The 23,562-nt window shown below is 42.3% G+C and overlaps 1 protein-coding gene across 8 annotated transcripts; it reads left to right on the top strand.

Annotated features, from left to right (window-relative positions):
• Window positions 1-1,211: 1,211 nt before the first annotated feature.
• LOC110536109 (chemerin-like receptor 1) lies at window positions 1,212-12,012 on the top strand. 8 transcript variants are annotated; one of them, XM_090190809.1, is made up of 4 exons: window positions 1,212-1,470; window positions 1,633-1,785; window positions 8,667-8,771; window positions 10,748-12,012. In XM_090190809.1, exon 4 carries the CDS (start codon window positions 10,768-10,770, stop codon window positions 11,779-11,781), a length of 1,014 nt encoding a protein of 337 aa, XP_090046935.1. In that variant the 5' UTR covers window positions 1,212-1,470; window positions 1,633-1,785; window positions 8,667-8,771; window positions 10,748-10,767; the 3' UTR covers window positions 11,782-12,012. The 8 variants fall into 8 exon arrangements, 6 of the variants coding, with proteins under 6 accessions (XP_090046935.1, XP_021477346.3, XP_021477348.3 ...); XM_021621673.3 differs by having other exon boundaries at window positions 1,404-1,486; XR_016484630.1 differs by lacking the exon at window positions 10,748-12,012 and having other exon boundaries at window positions 8,667-9,168.
• Window positions 12,013-23,562: the final 11,550 nt, after the last annotated feature.

Genomic DNA, 23,562 nt, shown 5'->3' with positions numbered 1-23,562 from the left:
GCACCACCCTCCTTTTGAAGCTTCCAGTCTTTTATTTGAACTCAATCAGCATGACAGAGTGATCTCCAGCCTTGTCCTCCTCAACACTCACATCTGTGTTAACGAGAGAATCACTGATATGATGTCAGCTGGTCCTTTTGTGGCAGGGCTGAAATGCAGTAGAAATGTTTTTGGGGGATTCAGTTCATTTGCATGGCAAAGAGGGACTTTGCAATTAATTGCAATTCATCTGATCACTCTTCATAACATTCTGGGATATATGCAAATTGCCATCATACAAACTGAGGCAGCAGACTTTGAAAATTAATATTTGTGTCATTCTCAAAACTTTTGGCCACGACTGTATATTGTAAATACACTTGATTGTAAAACATGTTATATTTTGGTTTTGTCCATCGTGGGTTATCTGTATTTCTGTACCCCCCTATTGTTCTCTCTTGCCTGACCTTCAACTAGCAAGGTATGTTGTCCTTGGCTCTGCAATTTTTAAATATATAACGTGGTAATGTTACACAATGTGCTGTTATGCAACCATACGTTTTGTTACAATGTGGACAATATAAATATTTATGTTAACAAATTTTAAGGAGCTCGCTAACTAGGGTACCTATTGTAACTTGTGGGTACTTGGGACAGTGTTTGAGTGAGTTTCCATGTGCTCCAGCAGGTGCCTGAGAGCTGTGACTGCGCCAAGGGCTAACATATAATCCAACAAGCAGACCATCAGTTGTGGCAGTGTCCTCATTACACAACGCAGAATGAACCACGCTTCAATTTAAGTTCATTAACATTTCTGTAAATGGGTAGAAATGTTTTGTAATCTAGCACAGTCATTCCTGCAGTGGTAGGTAGGCTACAGGACAGTTAATAGATATCACAAATGTTTCTTCACTTGAGACTGATTTAGAAAGGGAGTCAATGGATTACACCCGAACTACACCAAGTGTAACAACACTGCCCCAACCCTCCAGGATTCCAAGACCCAAAACAGAACCATGTGAGGCCATGTTTGGCTGAGGAAACACTATGAACATTGATATGAAATATGGCAAGCCCTCTTACTGTCTGGCATGTTTCCCAGACAGCCTCCTAAAGAACAGGCCGTTCAAGACCAAGCAGGAAGTCGAGCCTGAATCCCCCTCAAGTTTTCCCATGGTGAGACTGCCTGAAACCAAGCCATTGTTGTGTGTACTGGTTAATTATTTATAGCTAGACCTTCATTGGGAAATCTAATCTGCAGGGTACATGAGGTTACGCTCCCCAGTTTCTGTGTTGTTGTGGGTTTGTATGTATTTATGTGTGTATTTCAGGAAATGGCTTCCTGAAGTCCAAAGCAGCTGATTGGTCGGCCCCATCGACAATTGGAGCTCTGACAATTGGAGCTCTGACCCTGCCCTCTCGTCAGGGGATACAGCTGTCTGCAAATACCGACTCCTTCTGCAGCTTTAAAAGACAGTGTTCCTTTGTTAGGTGAGAGAGCTTCTTGGTATGTCCTGTGTTTTGTTGTTGGTCTGTATAATTGTTGTAAAGTATTTAGTAGACGGTCCTGCAGACGTATGTGTATTTCAAAAGGACTGTTTTTGATTATTGAAATTGTTTGCATTATGTTATTAATTCTGTTTTTTTTCCCAGGGGGGAAGAGGAAGGCACCTTGGGAGTGCTTATGCAAGAGACCTGTGGGCAGACATATACCCGTAGTGTATATACTCAGTCTATGCACACTGTAAGACCTGGGTGGACCATCCCCTGTATTTTGGTTAGCGTGCCAGGTGTCACAAAGAATAGGTAAGTAAAGGTAGGAGAGGGGGTTCTTTAACATTTTCTTTGCTTTGATTCTGTCCAGCTCCTTTTCCCCCACCTTACTGTGTGAAGGAAATAAATTCCCTGTTAATGGTAAACTTCTCTGCCTCTGTCATACCTTACCTGCACCTACAATCACATACCTCTTTCACTCCACGGGGAGTTGAGTGTAGCAGGGTGTTGCGTTCCCTCCAAGAGGTGTGCGCAACACATGAGCAGGTCTCCATGTTCTCTAAAGTTAAAAGTGACTCTGCTGAAGTGGGTCAGAGGCTGTGACATGCAGTGGGCACTGCTGCAGTGAAATAGTTAATGTCATTCACATAAGGGGCACGTGCCCTCTGATTTGTCTTTTTTTCTGTAATACTACTAGCTGCTTAGCAATTTTATGAAGTTGGCTTTAGCTATCCCAGATAGGTACCCAACCTCATTACTAGCTACCAAGAAGCCATTTCAAGCTCAGTCACTTTAGAGTAGCCAACTTGTCTATCTTAGCTGGCATGCCTGCTGTCAAGGTTGGTAGACTTTAGAAAAGCAAGCATAAACTAAGTGTACTGAATATGACACTCCTTTCAATATTTTACACCGATTTTTAGCAGAGATGCAGAAAAGCATTGTTTCTTTTAAAAGAACCACCACAGATGCTGTCCCAGGTTTAGGTCAATGATTTACTTGTGCTGTAGAGACTGTTCCCCCAACCATTAAATATCTGTTAAACTAGTATAGATGGAAAAGGATGTGTTTTTAAAAAAAATATTTTACTAATATTCCAGTTTGGTAACATTCTTAGGCTGGTATTTAAATCAATTGCAGATATGGCTTTGACATATGGGCAGCCACACACTGTACGCTTGGTCAGTATCTCTACCTGCACATTCATTTTCTGCCGATCTACCATTCCAGTGTTTAATTGCTATATTGTAATTACTTCGCCACCATGGCCTATTTATTTCCTTAACTTACCTCATTTGCACTCACTGTATATAGACTTTTTGTTCTACTGTATTATTGACTATGTTTTCTTTATTCCATGTCTAACTCTGTCAAATTGCTACGCTTTATCTTGGCCAGGTCGCAGTTGCAAATGAGAACTTGTTCTCAACTAGCCTACCTGGTTAAATAAAAATAAATAAACATCAAAGAAGTCTTTGTTTTCACTGTTCCCAGGATCTGCAGACCTTCAGTAATATGAAGAACAGTAGTTTATATCAATATAAATACTGCATATAATAAAGGAATGTTTAGCATAAACATTAGATAAATGGGTAATTGTGAATATGTACCATCCAGAACTCCAACAGAATGCAGTCTTAGTGAGAATTTTTTGATGGGACATGCTGAACACTAGAGACTTGTCTGTTAAAACATGTCACAACTCAAGGCAAGTTCATGCATTTTGTTCCCATAGCACAAAGTGCTGCTCTGTCTTAAAGGGTTTTAGGATGAGATCATTCACACAATGTAAATACTGTGGATCCCTATTTTGGGAGTCTGCTGCTCAGCCCACCAAATTAAACTAGCCACTGCATGTGCTCAGTCTCTTACAGTACACAGTTGATGATTAACTTTTTTTAGACTATGACCAACATTATTAAATGTTAGTCATTAAGTCCTGCAGTCTCCACACTAGGGCCTGCTGGTTTCTTTACTACTTGGGTTCCACCAATTCGGTGCCTTTTGAGAAGTGTATCTTAAAAAAATACATATCTATACAGTGGGGCAAAAAAAGTATTTAGTCAGCCACCAATTGTGCAAGTTCTCCCACTTAAAGATGAGGCCTGTAATTTTCTTCATTGTTGGCAATGACAGAGGTCAAACATTTTAAGTTTTCACACACTGCTGGTATTTTTGCCCATTCCGCCATGCAGATATCCTCTAGAGCAGTGATGTTTTGGGGCTGTTGCTGGGCAACACACTTTCAACTCCCTCAAGATTTTCTATGGGGTTGAGATCTGGAGACTGGCTAGGCCACTCCAGGACCTTGAAATGCTTCTTACGAAGCCACTCCTTCGTTGCCCGGGTGGTGTGTTTGGGATCATTGTCATGCTGAAAGACCCAGCCACATTTCATCTTCAATGCCCTTGCTGATGGAAGGTTTTCACTCAAAATCTCAGGATACATGGCCCCATTCATTCTTTCCTTTCCTCGGATCAGTTGTCCTGGTCCCTTTGCAGAAAAACAGCCCCAAAGCATGATGTTTCCACCACCATGCTTCACAGTAGGTATGGTGTTCTTTGGATGCAACATTCTTTGTCCTCCAAACACGACGAGTTGAGTTTTTACCAAAAAGTTATATTTTGGTTTCAACTGATCATATGATTTTCTCCCAATCTTCTTCTGGATCATCCAAATGCTCTCAAGCAAACTTCAGACGGGCCTGGGCATGTACTGGCTTAAGCAGGGGGACACGTCTGGCACTGCAGGATTTGAGTCCCTGGCGGCGTAGTGTGCTACTGATGGTAGGCTTTGTTACTTTGGTCCCAGCTCTCTGCAGGTCATTCACTTGGTCCCCCCGTGTGGTTATGGGATTTTTGCTCACCGTTCTTGTGATCATTTTGACCCCACAGGGTGAGATCAAATCAAATCAAATGTATTTATATAGCCCTTCGTACATCAGCTGATATCTCAAAGTGCTGTACAGAAACCCAGCCTCAAACCCCAAACAGCAAGCAATGCAGGTGTAGAAGCACGGAGATCTTGCGTGGATCCCCAGATCGAGGGAGATTATCAGTGGTCTTGTCTTTCATTTCCTAATAATTGCTCCCACAGTTGATTTCTTCAAACCAAGCTGCTTACCTATTGCAGATTCAGTCTTCCCAGCCTGGTGCAGGTCTACAATTTTGTTTCTGGTGTTCTTTGACAGCTCTTTGGTCTTGGCCGTAGTGGAGTTTGGAGTGTGACTGTTTGAGGTTGTGGACAGATGTCTTTTATACTGATAACAAGTTCAAACAGGTGCCATTAATACAGGTAACAAGTGGAGGACAGAGGATCCTCTTAAAGACGAAGTTACAGGTCTATGAGAGCCAGAAATCTTGCTTTTTTGTAGGTGACCAAATACTTATTTTCCACCATAATTTGCAAATAAATTCATTAATAATCCTACAATGTGATTTTCTGGATTTTTTTCCCCCTCATTTTGTCTGTCATAGTTGAAGTCTACCTATGATGAAAATTACAGGCCTCTCTCATCGTTTTAAGTGGGAGAACTTGCACAATTGGTGGCTGACTAAATACTTTTTTGCCCCACTGTATATGATTTCACCTTTTTTTTTACATTGTCATAAAGTACAAGTTTTCACATCTCAAGATGTTAAATAAAACAAAAGGACTATAGTAAGTACCTAATAAGTGTACCAGTTTGAGCGGATGGGTAATAAGGTCGTTTTACAAAACAAGTCCCTTTTGGGTAGTGTAACTTAGTGAAAAAAAACATTTTAACATTCTGCCATGTAGAGCACATGTTCAACTTAATAAAAACCACGTTATCCTAACTCGAGGAAAAAAGACTAAGTGCCAAATAAAGTAAAAGGGTTGACCATAACAGGGTTGACCATCCCCTTTTGACATGGGGAATTGAAGTGTGTTGTGTGCAACAGGGAATGATAATTGAATGCAATATCCACACATTTTGTTACGTGTTACTCTCGTCCCGCTCAGTTTTCCACCCAAAAACACCAGATAATTGTAAAATAAAGTACAACCAGCTCACCTGCTTTTACACTATGATTTGACTATAGATGTTCAATGTTTCTTTTGAAAAAAAATATTTCTAAGTCTGTATTTCTAGTAAAAAAAAGAGTGAAGTTCATCTACCAGGGTTCTTAAAATGAGGGACAGACAAATGAATCATTAATCACATGAAATGAATAATCTTCAAAAACGAATTTGTCAAAACAACAAAATAACTAGGGCTTTACAATGATGGTGAAAACTTGGAGAAATGTTCATAAAGTAGGGAAAACATCTTCCTAGAAGCACGGAGGGACATGTCAAAATGCTGAGTTTGAGCACTTTACCAAGTCTTTATTCATATAAAACATTTGATTTATTGAATTATCCATGTGGTCTATATTAAAAGGCACTTCATTTAATATAACAGGCTTCAATATTGGTTCACAATTTCTATTTAAAATATTAAAGGGGTGTGAAAGGGACTCTTTTAGTGAAATGGCTTACTGATGTAGTCTGTTCTGCATTACTGGGGCTGGGCTGTCCTGGAATACAGGATGTTCATTTCCTGAAGAATTTACTGTAGTTTGTTTTTTTTTTTGTATGGGGATCAGTGATTAACATCGCTTGAACACTGTTTGGGAAGCTGCACTTTTTCTCTACAGAATATTCTAAATCTGTTCCCTACGGTAAGGTTAAGAACTTTGGTGGAAATCATTACACCAACAGCATGTTTGTCTTGTGTTCCTTTGAACTCTTTTCTTATACCATACGGTATCAGCAACACTTCTGAACTGGAAGCTGTTAACTTCCAGACTTTAGGACCATTGCTATTGCCACTCTCAGGCTACAAACAACTTGTTTGATGGATTGGCTTTACAATTAGCATACCATTCACTAAAACTTAGCATGTTGTTCTTTGTGTTGATTTTTGTGTTGCCTTGAATATATCCAGTAGTGGTCAAGTATAACATGAACAATTTGTAGTATACCTACAGGGAATGATGGAAGTTTTTATTTTAGATCTAGCAACATAAACATTATTTACTGATCAACTGGAATGAAGGAGCATTTATGTACTTTTACTTTTTTAAATGTACTTTTTTTACTTTTACAACGGCAATTAGTGCCGTTTAAGATGAGGGAGGATGATATTTTTTTTTATGAGCATGGCATTATTTATATTACAGCATATTGGATGACTGTCATTCATATTCCATTCACCCAGTTCAATGTAACAGCAATAGGTTTAATCTACGACATAATACTTGAATGTTCCCTATATCCACCATGAGGTTGCTACAACCTAGAATATGAATGAAAGTTTACAATGTAGGTGCATCTAGCTGATATAGGATGTAATCAATAGTCTAACAGTTGCAAAAGAGAGTTTCTATTGGACAAATTCATGTTTATCTCTGTTTTGTTTCTGTTTGCTTTCATTTAAGAAATGTTTTTCAACAGAATGTTTGTTTGCAATTACAGAGATCATACTTTTCCTGTAGTTCTTGACCAGGTTTGCACACACTGCAGCAGGGATTTTGGACCACACCTACATACAGAATCTTCAGGTTTCTGGGCTGTCGCTGGGCAATACGGACTTTCAGCTCTCTCCAAAGATGTTCTATTGGGTTCAGGTCTGGAGACTGGCTAGGTCACTCCAGGACCTTGAGAGGCTTCTTACGGAGCCACTCCTTAGTTGCCCTGGCTGTGTGTTTCGGGTCGTTGTCATACTGGAAGACCCAGATATGACCCATCTTCAATGCTCTTACTGAGGGAACGAGGTTGTTGGCCAAGATCTCGCGATATATGGCCCCATCCATCCTTCCCTCAATACGGTGCATTCGTCCTGTCCCCTTTGCAGAAAGCATCCCCAAAGAATTATGTTTCCACCTCCATGCTTCACGGTTGGGATGGTGTTCTTGGGGTTGTACTCATCCTTATTCTTCCTCCAAACACGGTGAGTGTTTGGAAAAAAAAGCTATATTTTTGTCTCATCAGACCACATGAGCTTCTCCCATTCCTCCTCTGGATCATCCAGATGGTAATTGGCAAACTTCAGACAGGCCTGGACATGCGCTGGCTTGAGCAGGGGGACCTTGCGTGTGCTGCAGGATTTTAATCCATGACGGCGTAGTGTGTTACTAATGGTTTTCTTTGAGACTGTGGTCCCAGCTATCTTCAGGTCATTGACCAGGTCCTGTCGTGTAGTTTTGGGCTGATCTCTCACCTTCCCCATGATCATTGATGCCCCACAAGGTGAGATCTTGCATGGAGCCCCAGACCGAGGGTGACTGACCGTCATCTTGAACTTCATCTATTTTCTAATAATTGCGCCAACAGTTGTTGCCTTCTCACCAAGCTGCTTGTCTATTGTCCTGTAGCCCATCCCAGCCCTGTGCAGGTCTACAATTTTATCCCTGATGTCCTTGCACAGCTGTCTGGTCTTGGCCATTGTGGAGAGGTTGGAGTCTGTTTGATAGAGTGTGTGGACAGGTGTCTTTTTTACAGGTATCGAGTTCAAACAGGTGCAGTTAATACAGGTAATGAGTGGAGAACAGGAGGGCTTCTTAAACCTTTAAGTCTTTACTGAAGACTCATCTCTTCAGTGGGTCATATGATTGAGTGTAGTCTGGCCCAGGAGTGTGAAGGTGAACGGAAAGGCTCTGGAGCAACGGACCGCCCTTGCTGTCTCTGCCTGGCCGGTTCCCCTCTTTCCACTGGGATTCTCTGCCTCTAACCCTATTACAGGGGCTGAGTCACTGGCTTACTAGGGCTCTTTCATACCATCCCTAGGAGGGGTGCGTCATTTGAGTGGGTTGAGTCACTGATGTGATCTTCCTGTCTGGGTTGGCACCCCCCCTTGGGTTGTGCCGTGGCGGAGATCTTTGTGGGCTATACTCGGCCTTGTCTCAGGATGGTATGTTGGTGGTTGAAGATATCCCTCTAGTGGTGTGGGGGCTGTGCTTTGGCAAAGTGGGTGGGGTTATATTCTTCCTGTTCGGCCCTGTCCGGGGGTGTCATCGGATGGGGCCACAGTGTCTCCTGACCCCTCCTGTCTCAGCCTCCAGTATTTATGTTGGGGGGCTAGGGTCAGTTTGTTACATCTGGAGTACTTCTCCTGCCCTATCCGGTGTCCTGTGTGAATTTAAGTATGCTCTCTAATTCTCTCTTTCTCTCTCTCTTTCTCTCTCTCGGAGGACCTGAGCCCTAGGACCATGCCTCAGGACTACCGGGAATGATGACTCCTTGCTGTCCCCAGTCCACCTGGCCGTGCTGCTGCTCCAGTTTCAACTGTTCTGCCTGTGATTATTATTATTTGACCATGCCTGTCATTTAAGAACATTTGAACATCTTGGCCATGTTCTGTTATAATCTCTACCCGGCACAGCCAGAAGAGGACTGGCCACCCCACATAGCCTGGTTCCTCTCTAGGTTTCTTCCTAGGTTTTGGCCTTTCTAGGGAGTTTTTCCTAGCCACCGTGCTTCTACACCTGCATTGCTTGCTGTTTGGGTTTTTAGGCTGGGTTTCTGTACAGCACTTTGAGATATCAGCTGATGTACGAAGGGCTATACAAATAAATTTGATTTGATTTGATTTAAAGAAAAACTAACAGGTCTGTGAGAGCCGGAATTCTTACTGGTTGGTAGGTGATCAAATACTTATGTCATGCAATAAATTGCAAATTAATGACTTAAAAATCATACAATGTGATTTTCTGGATTTTTGTTTTAGACTCCGTCTCTCACAGTTGAAGTATACATATGATAAAAAATTACAGACCTCTACATGCTTTGTAAGTAGGAAAACCTGCAAAATCGGCAGTGTATCAAATACGTGTTCCCCCCACTGTAGTTCCAACCCGTCTGTTGGCCTATCACAGTAGAGGCTAAGCGTGGTTTAGACTTGCTCAGCCTATCGCAGGTCGCTCAGGCTAGTCCCAGCCTCTTGGCGCTTCTTGGAGTCCACCCTCTGTCTATGTATAGATTCTTACTGTTCTGGTATCACACCCTAGTTATAACAGTTGCTGTTCCTAGTCAGTTCCTGCTATTGTGTTGTTCAGTATTTTTCCATCTCAGTTAAACCTTGTGATGACCACCCCTCCCTATACCTGATTAACCACAACTTTGTAACATGCAGCAAGTCACACCATGTGCTCAATATTGTCACACACACAGACAGGCAAGGCAAATGTAGCAAACAGTACACCGCTTTGCAACATGCAAGTCACACTATGTTGCTTAGTTCTTGTCACACACACACACACACACACACACACACACACACACACACACACACACACACACACACACACACACACACACACACACGAAGACAAAGCAGCTGTTCAAACAATTCAATCTTACGTAATATGGTAGCGGTTATAGAGCATCAGCATAAATCCTCACAATTTGCTTGTGGACTTCAATGCATAACACATCAGCCGTATGTGACCAGGTGAAAAAACCTTTCCAAGCCAAACCGCTACACACAGCCTACATCGTTGTCACCATATTAGCTAAATTAGTGTCAGAGTAAGCATAGCTAGTAGAACTAATGCGTTAGTAAACCCGCTACAATCATGCATTAACATTACAGTGTACAGTCAGTAGGCAGTTACATCAATAGGCCCGGTGGCAATAAATTAGTCAAATCAAAAGGTTACCTTGACTTGGAAGAGTTCCAATGTTGTGTTGTGTAGTCATAGCCAGCTGGCTAACATAGTAAGTGAAAAAAACTGTTCAACTATTGTCTTTCAGCACATTTTATGTAGTGCTAGCTAGCTGTAGCTCATGCTTTCAGTACTAGATGAATTCTCTGATCATTTGATTGGGTGGACAACATGTCAGTTCATGCTTCAAGAGCTCTGATAGGTTGGAGAACATCCTCCTGAAGTTGTCATAATTACTGTGTAAGTCTATGGAAGGGGGTGAGAACCATGAGCCTCCTAGGTTTTGTATTGAAGTCAACGTACCCAGAGGACGGAAGCTAGCTGTCCTCCAGCTACACCATGGTGCTACCCTACAGAGTGCTGTTGAGGGTACTATATACCTTTGCAAAATTGTGTGTTTTAATCTATTATTTGGTGACGTGATTATATTTAGTATAGTTTTATCTAAAAATTAGAACTTTTTAAATGTTTAAAAATGTATATTTTTATGAAATTCACTGAGGAGGATGGTCCTACTCTTCCTCCTATGAGGAGCCTCCACTGATGTAAATGCAGTCATTGCATACAGGACCTGTTCTGACAGAATCATTGCATTCCTTTTTTCTTAGGGTAAAAAACAACTGAAATCATGGTTCCCCCAATCAACTCATCTGACTATGATGACTACAATGATTCCGTGGTGATACCATCTCAGTCCCCAGTCATCTATGAGATGTATCAGATGAGGACTGGCTTGAGATTAATGTATGTGTCGGTCTACTCAGCCAACCTTCTACTGGGTCTACTGCTCAACGCTGCCGTCATCTTCATGATTGTCTGGAAATACAGGTCCAAGAAGAAACTGAGTCGACGGATGTTGATCATTGGCTTGGCTGCCACCCACCTCATCTTCTGCCTCTTCACTCCACTTTACTTGATCACAGCCTGGAACTACTTCTCCTGGACATTTGGGAAGGTTGTCTGCAAGCTGGGGTCCTTTGTGATGTTTATGAATATGTTCTCTGCCTCAGTGATGATCACTTTCTGGAATGTGCGCTGGTGTGTCCCCAGATGTTTTGAACATCACATGTCCAGCAGCATGGTTCTGCTATCCTGGTTCACTGGGGCCATACTAAGCGCCCCCTCTTTACTGTCCAGGGAGGTTCAGTATACTGTCAATGGACACGTCTGCCTTGACAACTATGATTATACTGAACAACGCCGGATCTCTAAAGAGGGTAAGGAGAGAATGATGGCTGTGGTGAGCTGTCGCTTAATTTTTGGGCTGCTGCTCCCTTTGGGTGTGACATGTGTCAGCCGTTGCTGCATTAACAGCAGGGGAAATAACCAAGTGAAGTCATTGGTTATTCGACCTGTGACTATTGCCCATTTCCTATGCTGGGCTCCTGTCCTCTGCCTATCTATGTTGCAAATCGCAATGGGGATAGACAACAAATGGTTCAGATACGTATTGCCCACAGCCACTGCCCTGTCAGTCTTAAACAGCTGCATCTATCCTATCATCTGCATCTGGCAAGGAAATAAAGAACTTAAGCATAACTTTCGCTCACAGCCTGAAGAGACCCCTCAGACAGAGGACGAAGGAGAGGAGGGCCATGAGATGACTTGCCTGGATAGGGAGGACAATGTCCTTGAACAGTAATGGGAATACAACATACTTTTCCTGCTTGAAATGTACTTGTTAATGTCATGCAAAATATACAATATTTTGGTCTATAATTTTTATGAATTGTATACTCACAGTATGTACAGTATAATTACACATTGTTCTAAATCCCTCTTGATCAAGGTAACAAATGTCTTATTTTTTAAACTGTATTTATTTTCTTTTCAAATGCTTATTAAATAAAGATTTGATGAAATATATAACCATTAACATTTCTGAAAATATTTCTTTTGAATTAAATGTTACAATATGCGATAGGAAAAATGTCCCTTGCAAGAAAGTGTCATTTTTATTTTCACATGTTAAAATCACATTTTCACACAAAATCACATTTTCACATGTGAAATAACCTTTTCAGAGGTGAAATAGCATTTTCACATGTTGAGCTGAAAAGTGGTCAGTTTTTATATTTACAGTATGTTCACATGTTAACACCACCTTTCCACATGAGGAGAACACATATAATTTCCAGTTTTACATGTGAAACACTTTAACATTTGAAAATCAAACTTTCACATGTGGAATAGCAAGTTCACATGTGCACTTCAAAAAATATTTAGGCTGCTGTTAAGTTTTGCTTTATAATAGTGTGTTAACATTACACCAGGGGTAGACAACTACATTCACCTGCGAGCTGTTTTTTGTCGGAGCGAATGGTCGGGGAGGCGACACATTGGTGCGGCTGGCTTCCGGTTTGGATGCGCGCTGTGTTAAGAAGCAGTGCGGCTTGGTTGGGTTGTGTTTCTGGAGAACGCATGGCTTTCGACCTTCGTCTCTCCTGAGCCCGTATGGGAGTTGTAGCGATGAGACAAGATAGTAACTATTTACTAAATAAAGTATGAAATGTAGAATGTAGTTGTCAACACCTGGGAGAAAAGGGGGTAAAATATATATATTTTTTAAATGTAAAAGTTCAACAGTAGCACCATCGAGAGCATCCTAACCGGTTGCATCACCACCTGGTATGGCAAATGCTCCGCATCCGACCGTTAGGCGCTAACAATTGGATACCAAAAGGCTCCTTAACAGCCTCTACCCCAAAGCCATGAGACTGCTGAACAATTAATCAAATGGCCATCCAAACTATTTACATTGACACCCCCCGTTTGATATTACACTGCTGCTACTCACTGTTTTTTATCTATGCATAGTCACTTTACCCCTACTTACATGTTTAAATGACCTCGAGTAACCTGTACCCCTGCACAGTGACTCGGCACCGGTGTACCCTGTATATAGCCTCTGGAATAGTTTTTTTATTGTGTTACTTTTTACTTTAGTTTTTTAGTAAATATTGTCTTAACTCTATTGAACTGCATTGTTGGTTAAGGGTTTGTAAGTAAGCATTTCACAGTGTTGTATTCGGCTCGTGACAAATAACATTTGTTTTGATTTGAATTAGAGTATCATGTAGTGGCATACAACTAGAGATGTTACATTGAGCTTGGTGTATAGAATATGAATGATAGTCATCCAACATGCTGTAACAGAAATAAGGCCATGCAAAAAATAAAAATAATCTTCCATCTTAAACGGCACCAACCACCACTGTTTGTTTCCTAGTCAATACATGCATTCTGTGTCTGTTCAATCCCTCTCTGTAAAGTGTTGCACCATTGGATTGAGGGGCTGGGCAATGTTTCAGAGTTGAATAAAACGCAAAGTTATTCTACTCACTGTAGATGCTTTTATCCGTAAAAAATGATTAACCTGACAATAATAACGTGAGGGTTTAATTGTGTAACAATGCACAGACCATGTTATGATGATGGTTCAAGATAATCTGATAATTGTTATGAAGGAAACATTTTTAAGTATGAAATGACCAATTAAAATTAAACCTGAGACAACTTGATCAAGCTTATGAACATGTAAAACTGCATAATGATGTCATATTAAAGTGCAGAAACACTGCATGCACCGATTCACACACATTGACACACACTGTCCTCCATTTACACACACGCACGCACACACACACACACGCACACACACACAGGGAAGGAGTTAACAAGTCAGGAACAGCAAATCAACAAATCAGGAACAGCAACCGTGTGCTATTGGCTTGGATTCCAGGATGTGGTCCTCTTGCCTCCTTTTATTGAGTGACTGCTGTTTCTAAGATTGATCAAATAGCTTAACATGCTATTTCAAATGTCTTGTTCTGTGTAACAAGGGCTGTGTGCTGCCCAGTTGACATTTAACTCAATACTGTTATTCTATTCATGTTGTTCCCACAGAGTTGTCCATTCTGAGTCAACCTAGAATCATGACCCCTGACTTGTCCTATTCTAACACTGACCAGCTGCTTTTGGACCTGCAACCCCCCACTAGTCAAGCTCCTGTATCTTTCAAGCCCTTCCTGAGTTGTTTGATCTAACTACTGACTCAGCCAAGGACCGATAGCAGCATTTCCCAAACTCGGTCCTAGGGACCCCAAGGGGTGAACTTTTTAGGGTTTTGCTCTAGCACGACTACACAGCTGATTCAAATAATCATCTCATAATCAACCACTTGGGGTCCCCAGATTCTAGTTTTGGAAACGCTGAACTAAAGAATATGATAAAATGTCAGTAGTGTGGTTTAGCATGTAACTTTAAGGGATTGTTTACTCATGGTGTAAAGGGTGGGCACAGTCAGACAGGATGGATTTCCCACTGTCATGACCAAACACTACTTTACCCCAAATGGCATTTCTCATTTAAATACAGGGAAGAGGAAGGAGTAGGCTAGTCTGTCTGGACTGGCATCATTGTGCTTGGTTGTCATAACATGGTGATGATGACGTTGCTGATGATAATTTTGATCAGCATATTTTTTGTCATGATATTGACGTGATGATTCAAGGATGTGCACAGTGCACCTGTTATGTAACACCATGAGTAAAAAAATGCTATACATTTGTATTGATGCTAATGTTGATCATCAGTATTGTGCATATTTACACTGATGGCTGTCAGCCCATGACTGATGTATTAGCCTATTGTTATTTAGTATCATTATGCATGTGAATTCTATGTTTGTTATTGTAACCGATGTGAAATGGCTAGCTAGTTAGCGATTGTGCGTGCTAATAGCGTTTCAATCGGTGACGTCACTCGCTCTGAGACCCCGAAGTAGTTGTTCCCCTTGCTCTGCAAGGGCTGCGGCTTTTGTGGTGTGATTGATAACGAAGCTTCGAGGGCTTTAGATTAACTAATTTCAAAGTAATGACTCGGGACGTCGGGTTTGATATGAAAGCTTCTTTTAGTAATAATACTTGTTGACGTTACATTTAACAACTTTAGATTCTACAGAGCAATGCAGGTAAGATGCTAGCGGAAAGTCAGCTTAATCACTTAATCACTTTGCACCTGCACATAACTGTCGCGTTATCTCTCTCATTCCTGTCACAAGGCATTCTGGAACTTGCAGTCAAAAAGCGTAATTCAATACAAACCAATACAATTACAAATGTAAATAACTGTAAAGAAATATATTTAGATACAGCTCAATTAATTAACTTAAACATTAACTCTGTAACACATTAAAGTTACAACATCCTCACCCCCCCGATGAACAACTGTTCATCTAGATCTCTAGGCAGTATATCAACTGAATAGGTCTCTTCAACAAAGTCCCTGAAGTAATACGAACTGAACATGATCTAACTAAGCCATCTCGGCCTGGAAACAGTTCCTCAATCTTTCCTAGTTTCCAGGTTTGTCTGGGTATGTTATCTTCTCCAATGAGTACAACGTCACCCGCTTTCAGTGGGGTGGGCTGTGGTGTGTCACAGCGGTGTGCTGACTTTAGATCCAGCAAGTAGTCTCTTCGCCAACTGTTCCAGAAACTGGTCACAAGTCTCTGCCTGTACTTCCATCTGCGTGTCATTTCCCCCTTGTTTAACGTTGGGTGCTGAGTGTCACTTGCTCCAGAATGCATCACCTTCTCATGGTGGTACTGTATCAGCATTTCTGAGTATCTGTACTTATTGGGCAGAACCCATGGGTGCTGCTCTCTGAATGTGAAGTTGGACTGTTGCAGTCTTCCTCCTACACTGAGTAGTTCGTGTTCGTCCAGGAAAGGTTTCAGTTCTCCTATTTTACAGTCATTGTTTAGGCTTTGTCCTGCCTTCAGTTGTTTGATCTCCTGTCCAAAACTCTGTTGTTGTGTTACCTTAATCCAGTACTTTTCTGTATCGAACAGTTCGTCAGCAGTCAGTTCACCTTGCATCTTTATGGTTGTACGAGCATTGGCTATGAATCTCTTTATCCAGGCGGAAACTCTGAAAACTCTTTTCAGTTTGCTGTACCTTTCAAGCTCCAACACAGGTTCAGTGCTGTCTGTGCTGTTTGCTGCGAGTTGTACAGTAACCTGGCAACTGGACTTGAGTTATTTTTTCACCTATTCCGGAACCTTGTTATTATCAGTCTCTTCGGACTGATTGGGTGATTCTGGGTCCATTCCACCATAGCTCGCTTCTTTGTCAAGTTTCGAACAGTTTGTCCTCTTGTAGGGAGGTCAGCTGGATTAGTTTTCCCTTCAATATGTGACCATGACTCTGGATTGGTCAAGGACTGGATCTCTGTCACTCTGTTCGCAACAAACTGTTTCCATTTCTGAGCTGCAAATCCAATGCAGCACGATCATCGAGTCTGTCCACATTTTGATCTGTTTTTCTTCCATTTTCAGTGTGGTCATCAAGTTGTTTGCTAGTCTCGCTCCAATCACAGCTCCCATGAGCTCCAGGCGTGGCAGCGTCATTTTCTTAAGTGGGGCTACCCTGGACTTGGATGCGACTAGACTTGTTGTTTCCCTGTCTTGTGACTCACCTTGCAAGTAAGCTATGCACTGTAAGCCCTTTCACTTGCATCACAGAACACGTGTAGTTTCAGGGTGTGGTTATTCTGTGGCCGCATGTCTGTTCTGTACCACCTTGGTATGGTGAGCTGGTGTAACTGCGGTAGTTCTGAACACCACTGTTGCCATTCTCGTGTCAGATCAGGTGGTAATTCTTCGTCCCAGCTGAGTCCCGTCTCCCACATTTCCTGGAACATGCACTTGATCCTGATGGTGAAGGGAGTTAAGAAACCAAGAGGGTTGAAGATACGTGCAGACGACTGCAGAACACTTCTCTTTGTGTTTTCCTTTTGCTTTAGAATGCTCAGTAGCGGTCTGAGGTCAAACACAAAGTCATCCGTTTCCGGCCTCCATACTAAACCTAAAACCTTCAGCACTAATCCTTGTGTTTGTAACGTCAACGGGTGGTCAGTTGTCGTACTCTCCTCCCATTTTGTTTTCAATTCAGGAGAATTGGTCATCCATTTGCAGAGGTCCATGCCTGCAATCGACAGCATTCGCTTTGCAGTTGTTGTCACAAGGTAAGCCTCTTCAACATTGCGTGATCTTGCAATGAATTCATCTACGTAGAGTGACTCTCTCAGTATCTCTACAACTTCTGGTTGTTCTGTTTCATATTGTTTCAGGTGCTTCCTGATTGTAGCTGCCAGCAACAATGGACTTGGGGAAGCTCCAAATACCACTCTTTTCATCCTCAGCACACGCAGCTCCTCTTCATTTTCTCCCCTTGGTGGGCCTGTGAGCCATAGAAATCTCACGCCGTCTCTGTCTCTCTCTGCTAGGGATATCTGCAGGAAAGATTTCTTGATGTCTGCGATCTCATGTAGTCTGAACTTTATCAGAACGCTGAGCAGATCCGGATTCAGGTTCGGTCCTGTGAGTAGACAGTCATTGAGGGATGGACAGCCATCTTCATGGGACGAGGCATCAAACACCACTCTCAGTTTTGTTGTCACCTTATCTTCTCGGAGTACTGCATGGTGAGGTAAGTAGTATTTTACGTTGTCTGCACTTGATGCGTTGTCCTTGGGCACGTCCTCTGCCATATCTTGTTGTAAGTAGTCTTCTACTACTTCATTGTATCTGCTGTACAACGTCACATCCTTCTTCAGCCTTTTCTTCAGACCTTCAAACCGTTTCTTGGCGATTCTATAGTTGTCTTGGAGTTCTGGCATTTCTCGTTTCCATGGCAACTCCACATGGTATCGCCCATCTTTGAAGGTGGTTGTTTCCTCAAAACTTTGTAGAGCCTCGTTTTCCTCTGGGTTCTGTGTTTTCTCGCTTAGAATACCCAGAGACTCAAGCTCCCAGAATGCATGCAGTTGCTTGGAGACTAATGTGTCTTCATCAAGTGGGATGAACATGCAGGTTGCCTCGGCGACACTTGACATGGACACGGGTCCCTGCACCGACCATCCAAAGGTGCTCTCTAAAGCAACTAGCGTCTCCGTCAGTCGCTCCACTCTGCCTGATACTATCTGTCAGTAGTAGTCTGCTCCTATCAGGACAGAGAGTTCAGGATCATTGTCATCTCCTGGAAAGTCTGCGAGCTGCAGTCCCCTTTTACTGAGCTCATACTGAATCCGTTCACCAGGAACCTTCATCACAGCTGTGCACACTTGTGGGGTTTCAATTGCCTCTATCTCTATTCTCTGCTGTTTGTCCCAGACATTCTTCAAGATGACTTTCACTGTGTTGCGTTGGGATGTTGCTGGGGCAGAGGAGCCAAACGTGTGAAGAGTGAGTGCCTCTTGTCTGATTACTGGTAGCTTCAAGCCCTTCACAAGGTTTTCATGTATGAAGTTTCTCTGACTGCCTCCATCTAGTAAGCAATGAGCTATCTTCCTGCCCGATGGGCCTTCTACCCATGCCTTTGCCGTTTGTAGCAACACAGTGTTCTGTCCATCTGGTTTCATCTTCACTGAATGGGGAATAACTGAGGAAACAACAGCATCTACAGAAACAGTAGGGGGTTGCACCTCACTCCTCTTACTGGTACACACCGCAATGTGATGTCTGCTTCCACATGTTGCACATGACACATCTTTGACCTTACAGAATTTTGCTATCTGGCTGTATGCAGTGCTGCAGCAGAGGGCATGTTGGGTCTTTTTGGTTTAATTTCATTGGAGAAGCATGACTTGTTCCATGGTTTGCTCTCTTTCTGTTGGTTGTATGATCTTGTCATTTGTAGTGCTCTCTCCCTGCTCTGAACCTCTTTCTGTAGGAAACTGATAATCTCAGACACTTTCCATTCATCATCTACTCCCCTCTGACGACTATAGTCAAGAGCTATGTCCTCTGGAATCATCTGCAGTAAGATTGGGCATAGTAGGCTTCCATAGGTTTCTGACACTACACCCAGTGATTCCAGGCTCCTAATCTGAATTTCACATTCATCATATACAGTGCCTTGCGAAAGTATTCGCCCCCCTTGAACTTTGCGACCTTTTGCCACATTTCAGGCTTCAAACATAAAGATATAAAACTGTATTTTGTGAAGAATCAACAACAAGTGGGACACAATCATGAAGTGGAACGACATTTATTGGATATTTCAAACTTTTTTAACAAATCAAAAACTGAAAAATTGGGCGTGCAAAATTATTCAGCCCCTTTACTTTCAGTGCAGCAAACTCTCTCCAGAAGTTCAGTGAGGATCTCTGAATGATCCAATGTTGACCTAAATGACTAATGATGATAAATACAATCCACCTGTGTGTAATCAAGTCTCCGTATAAATGCACCTGCACTGTGATAGTCTCAGAGGTCCGTTAAAAGCGCAGAGAGCATCATGAAGAACAAGGAACACACCAGGCAGGTCCGAGATACTGTTGTGAAGAAGTTTAAAGCCGGATTTGGATACAAAAAGATTTCCCAAGCTTTAAACATCCCAAGGAGCACTGTGCAAGCGATAATATTGAAATGGAAGGAGTATCAGACCACTGCAAATCTACCAAGACCTGGCCGTCCCTCTAAACTTTCAGCTCATACAAGGAGAAGACTGATCAGAGATGCAGCCAAATTGAGGTCCTGTTTCTTCTTTATCACTCTTTGTGCACGGCTCTTCAGCATGATAACGCGCTCTTTGTAATCCTCCGTGCATGCAATCTCTGCCTCCAATCCGTCCAATGGCGTTAACTGTTCAATTCCACAATCGAGTTCAAACAAACTGTCCTCCTTAGCTGATAGCAATTCCAACAATGTACTCAAGTGATCGATATCCGGATTTGACTGGGCTATTTTCACGTCAATCTGATTCAAAATCTGTGTTGTTGCGCCTCGAATGGTACCCCGCTTTCGTCTCATTCTTTCTGCTTCATGCCGAAGTTCCTCCTCAGCCATTTCAGCCACTTCTTCTCAGCCATTTCAGCCACTTCTTCGTCGCAGCTCATATCCCGGGTTTCGGCACCAAATTTTAGATTAACTAACTTCAAAGTAATGACTCGGGACGTCGGGTTTGAAGCAGAAAGAATGAGATGAAAGCGGGGTACCATTCGAGGCGCAACAACACGGATTTTGAATCAGATTGCTCTGTAGTATCTAAAGGTCCCTGTTTCAATCCCGGGTTTCGGCACCAAATTTTTGATTAACTAACTTCAAAGTAATGACTCGGGACGTCGGGTTTGCTATGAAAGCTTCTTTTAGTAATAATACTTGTTGACGTTACATTTAACAACTTTAGATACTACAGAGCAATGCAGAGGTAAGATGCTAGCAGAAAGTCAGCTTAATCACTTAATCACTTTGCACCTGCACATAACTGGCGCATTATCTCTCTCATTCCTGTCACAAGGCATTCTGGAACTTGCAGTCAAAAAGCTTAATTCAATAAAAACCAATACAATTACAAATGTAAATAACTGTAAAGAAATATCTTTAGAGACAGCTCAATGAATTAACTTAAACATTAACTCTGTAACACATTAAAGTTACAACAGAGGGTGGCTGTTGTCGATGTGTGCAGGGCGTGAGGAGAGGGATGGAAGCTATACTGTTACATTGGTGCCATGACCCGGATCACTGGTTGCTGCGGAAAGGAGGCCAAAAGGGGATGAGTGTAACCGATGTGAAATGGTTAGCGGTGGTGCGCGCTATTAGCGTTTCAATCAGTGACGTCACTCGCTCTGAGACCTTGAATTATTCAGCGGTGCTAGTGTCACCCATTATGTGCTATATGATTAAAATAAGTGTTTAATTAATACTTAATTATTCATATTTTCAAGTTCTATCCTCAAGGAAAACATCTTGTGGTATATGTTGTTATGTATTTTACCCAAATAAATGCAGTTCAATTCAATTTCTTCCTCCTGAACCCATACAAGAGGTTTCAACAACTGTAAGCATACAATAGCCACCAGAATCACATTGTTACAAGGACAGCTACCAAGTCCCATTTTAAAGCAACTATTGGAAGTCTGGAGAAGTCTACGAAAGTGTTGTCAAAATGGGACAATTGGCTGTTAATGCTCACTTTTTATTGGCAACAATAAAACATTACATACTCCTCCAGACAGAGTCCTCAAGTCCTTGGGAAGATCTCAATTGAATACTCCTTGCTTCCTCACTCATCTCTTTCTCAAAACCCATCGGAGGACAAGGTTAGAGGGGAGGGACCTCTGGCTTTCAAGGAGAGAGGATGCGAGAAGTATGCAATAGAGGTCTTCCCTTTGTTGCAAATATTTTTCAACTCACTAGGTGACAAAATATTGAATAGAATACAACTGTATTGGCCCTCCCGAGTGGCGCAGCGGGCTAAGGCACTGCATCGCAGTGCTAGAGGTGTTATTACAGACCCGTGTTTGATCCCGGGCTGTATCACAACCGGCCATGATCGGGAGTCCCATAGGACGGAGCATGTCGTCCGGGTTAGGGGAGTGTTTGGCCAGGGGAGCTTTACTTGGCTCATCTCACTCTAGCGACTCCTTGTGGTGGGCCGGGCGCCTGTAGGCTGACTTCGGTCGTCAGTTGAACGGTGTTTCCTCCAACACATTGGTGCGGCTGGCTTCCGGGTTAAGCCGGCGGGTATTAAGAAGTGTTGTTTGGCGGCTCGTGTTTCGGAGGACTCATGACTCAACCTTCACGTCCCGAGCACGTTGGGGAGTTGCAACGATGAGACAAGATTGAAATTGGGGAGACAAAAATGTAATTGGGGGGGTATAATATAGTCAAGAATACAACTATGTTGTCCATGTATTACTGAGAACAAAGAAAGGTGTATCCCCCCTCTCAGACAGCACACAGAAAACTTGTTTTGAAATGTTCCGCAGGAGCATTTACAATATATTTTGAATAAATATATTGACATATTGATTCAAGTTTGAAGTCTATCAGTTGAAAGTATTGTGCTTATCGCCATGATTAGCAAAATCCCATACTACAATCAGACTGTACTATCTCCTAAAAAGAGGCACTTGAACGATACACTGACATTTTAAAACACAGAAGGGAGCCAGGTATCACTGTTTTAATCGCCATAGGACTTGCTATAGTACTTGACATCAGCCCCCAGCCTACTTGAAAGCTAAAAATGCAAGATCATCTTCTATAAGTATACATATTTGGCTGATTTGGACACAAGTTATACCAAACTTCATGTAAGGTTATGCACCCTCTGTTTGACACCTATTCTAATTCGATGTACACTAATCGTCTAACATTACCATTGGTTGAAGAACTGAATGTGCCAATTTTCAGAATGATCCAACTGTTGTGTTTGGAAATTAATTAGTTTTAGACTTTCCATTTACAGTATTTCATAAATTGATAAGACAGCAATAGAAGAAAGGATAATTAGCTAAATAATACATCTTCAAATATAAGTAACTGGAACACAAAAGTACTGAATCAACATCGAAGAGGTAAAACACAGAGGACATAGAAGGCATAGTATGTGGATGTGTGCACATGTATTGTGATGGAAGGTGCAGTGTGTGTTTTTGTGTTCGGAAAAGTGTGGAGTTAAGTGAGTGAAAAAGGTTACTGGTTGCAAAACCCAGAGCCCATGTGTGTTTGTGAGCAGGGATGATGAGAGAGAGCTTTCAATTTTGTGCAGATATGGGATATACATTGTAAAATAAATTATTAATATTTATTATTTTTTTTATTTGTATTGTCCTATCATGATGGAATGGCCCCCAACCCAACCCTAGACACCCACCTGAAAGACCCATACACTAAGGAGAAGTCCTTGTCTGTTTTATTGGGCTACTGTAAGTAGCCTATACAAAGCCAAATCAGAAAGATGAATGTGGTCAGAGACCTACTAAAGCAGCACTGCCCCCTCAAGATTCTGAGCCTGCCTGGCAGGGTTGGTCCTACAAAGCCAAAGCCCCTGGATGGGAGAGTATAATATACAAGTAAATTCTCAAAGCTGCTAATAAAAATCCTTGATGACCTTGTACCTAGCCGGGGGGGATTCCGGTGGGGTGCCCCCACCTAGGCCGTGGCAGTGCTGGCAACACTAGCTGCAGTAACCCATGGGGAGGGGGTCACACTCGGATATTCAGAGAGGGGGCATATTATTGTGGCCCTGGTGGCACAAAATCATCAAAGGTCTGACTGCACAGAGATGCTTGGGAATATGGTCACAACGGGGGACTGCGTGTGGGTGTTTCAGGGGAAGGGGGTATATCTGATCTCCATCACATAGGACGTGACAACGGTTAATCAAATCTCCCCATTGCTGCTCAATTTTGCATGCCTTCTCATACAGATGCAACTGTATATGCATTTGTAAATCAAGGCCTTTCTTGAGTTGGGCTCTGAGATGGTGCAACTGTTGAGCATCTGAATGTATGTTTGTTTGCGGGGGAAAGGGGTTGTGTGTGTATGTATGTATATGTGTGTGTGTGTGTGTGTGTGTGTGTGTGTGTGTGTGTGTGTGTGTGTGTGTGTGTGTGTGTGTGTGTGTGT

Source organism: Oncorhynchus mykiss, chromosome 11 (genome assembly GCF_057628025.1).
Source record: "Oncorhynchus mykiss isolate SJ-2025 chromosome 11, ASM5762802v1, whole genome shotgun sequence".
Lineage (NCBI taxonomy): Eukaryota > Metazoa > Chordata > Actinopteri > Salmoniformes > Salmonidae > Oncorhynchus > Oncorhynchus mykiss.
Note: the sequence above shows the minus strand (reverse complement) of the source record. Positions and strands in the feature narration are given on the sequence as shown.

Bases quoted from the DNA above. Each gene is read 5' to 3' on its own strand.
- LOC110536109 (XM_021621671.3), top strand. From the start codon at position 10,768: ATGGTTCCCCCAATCAACTCATCTGACTATGATGACTACAATGATTCC.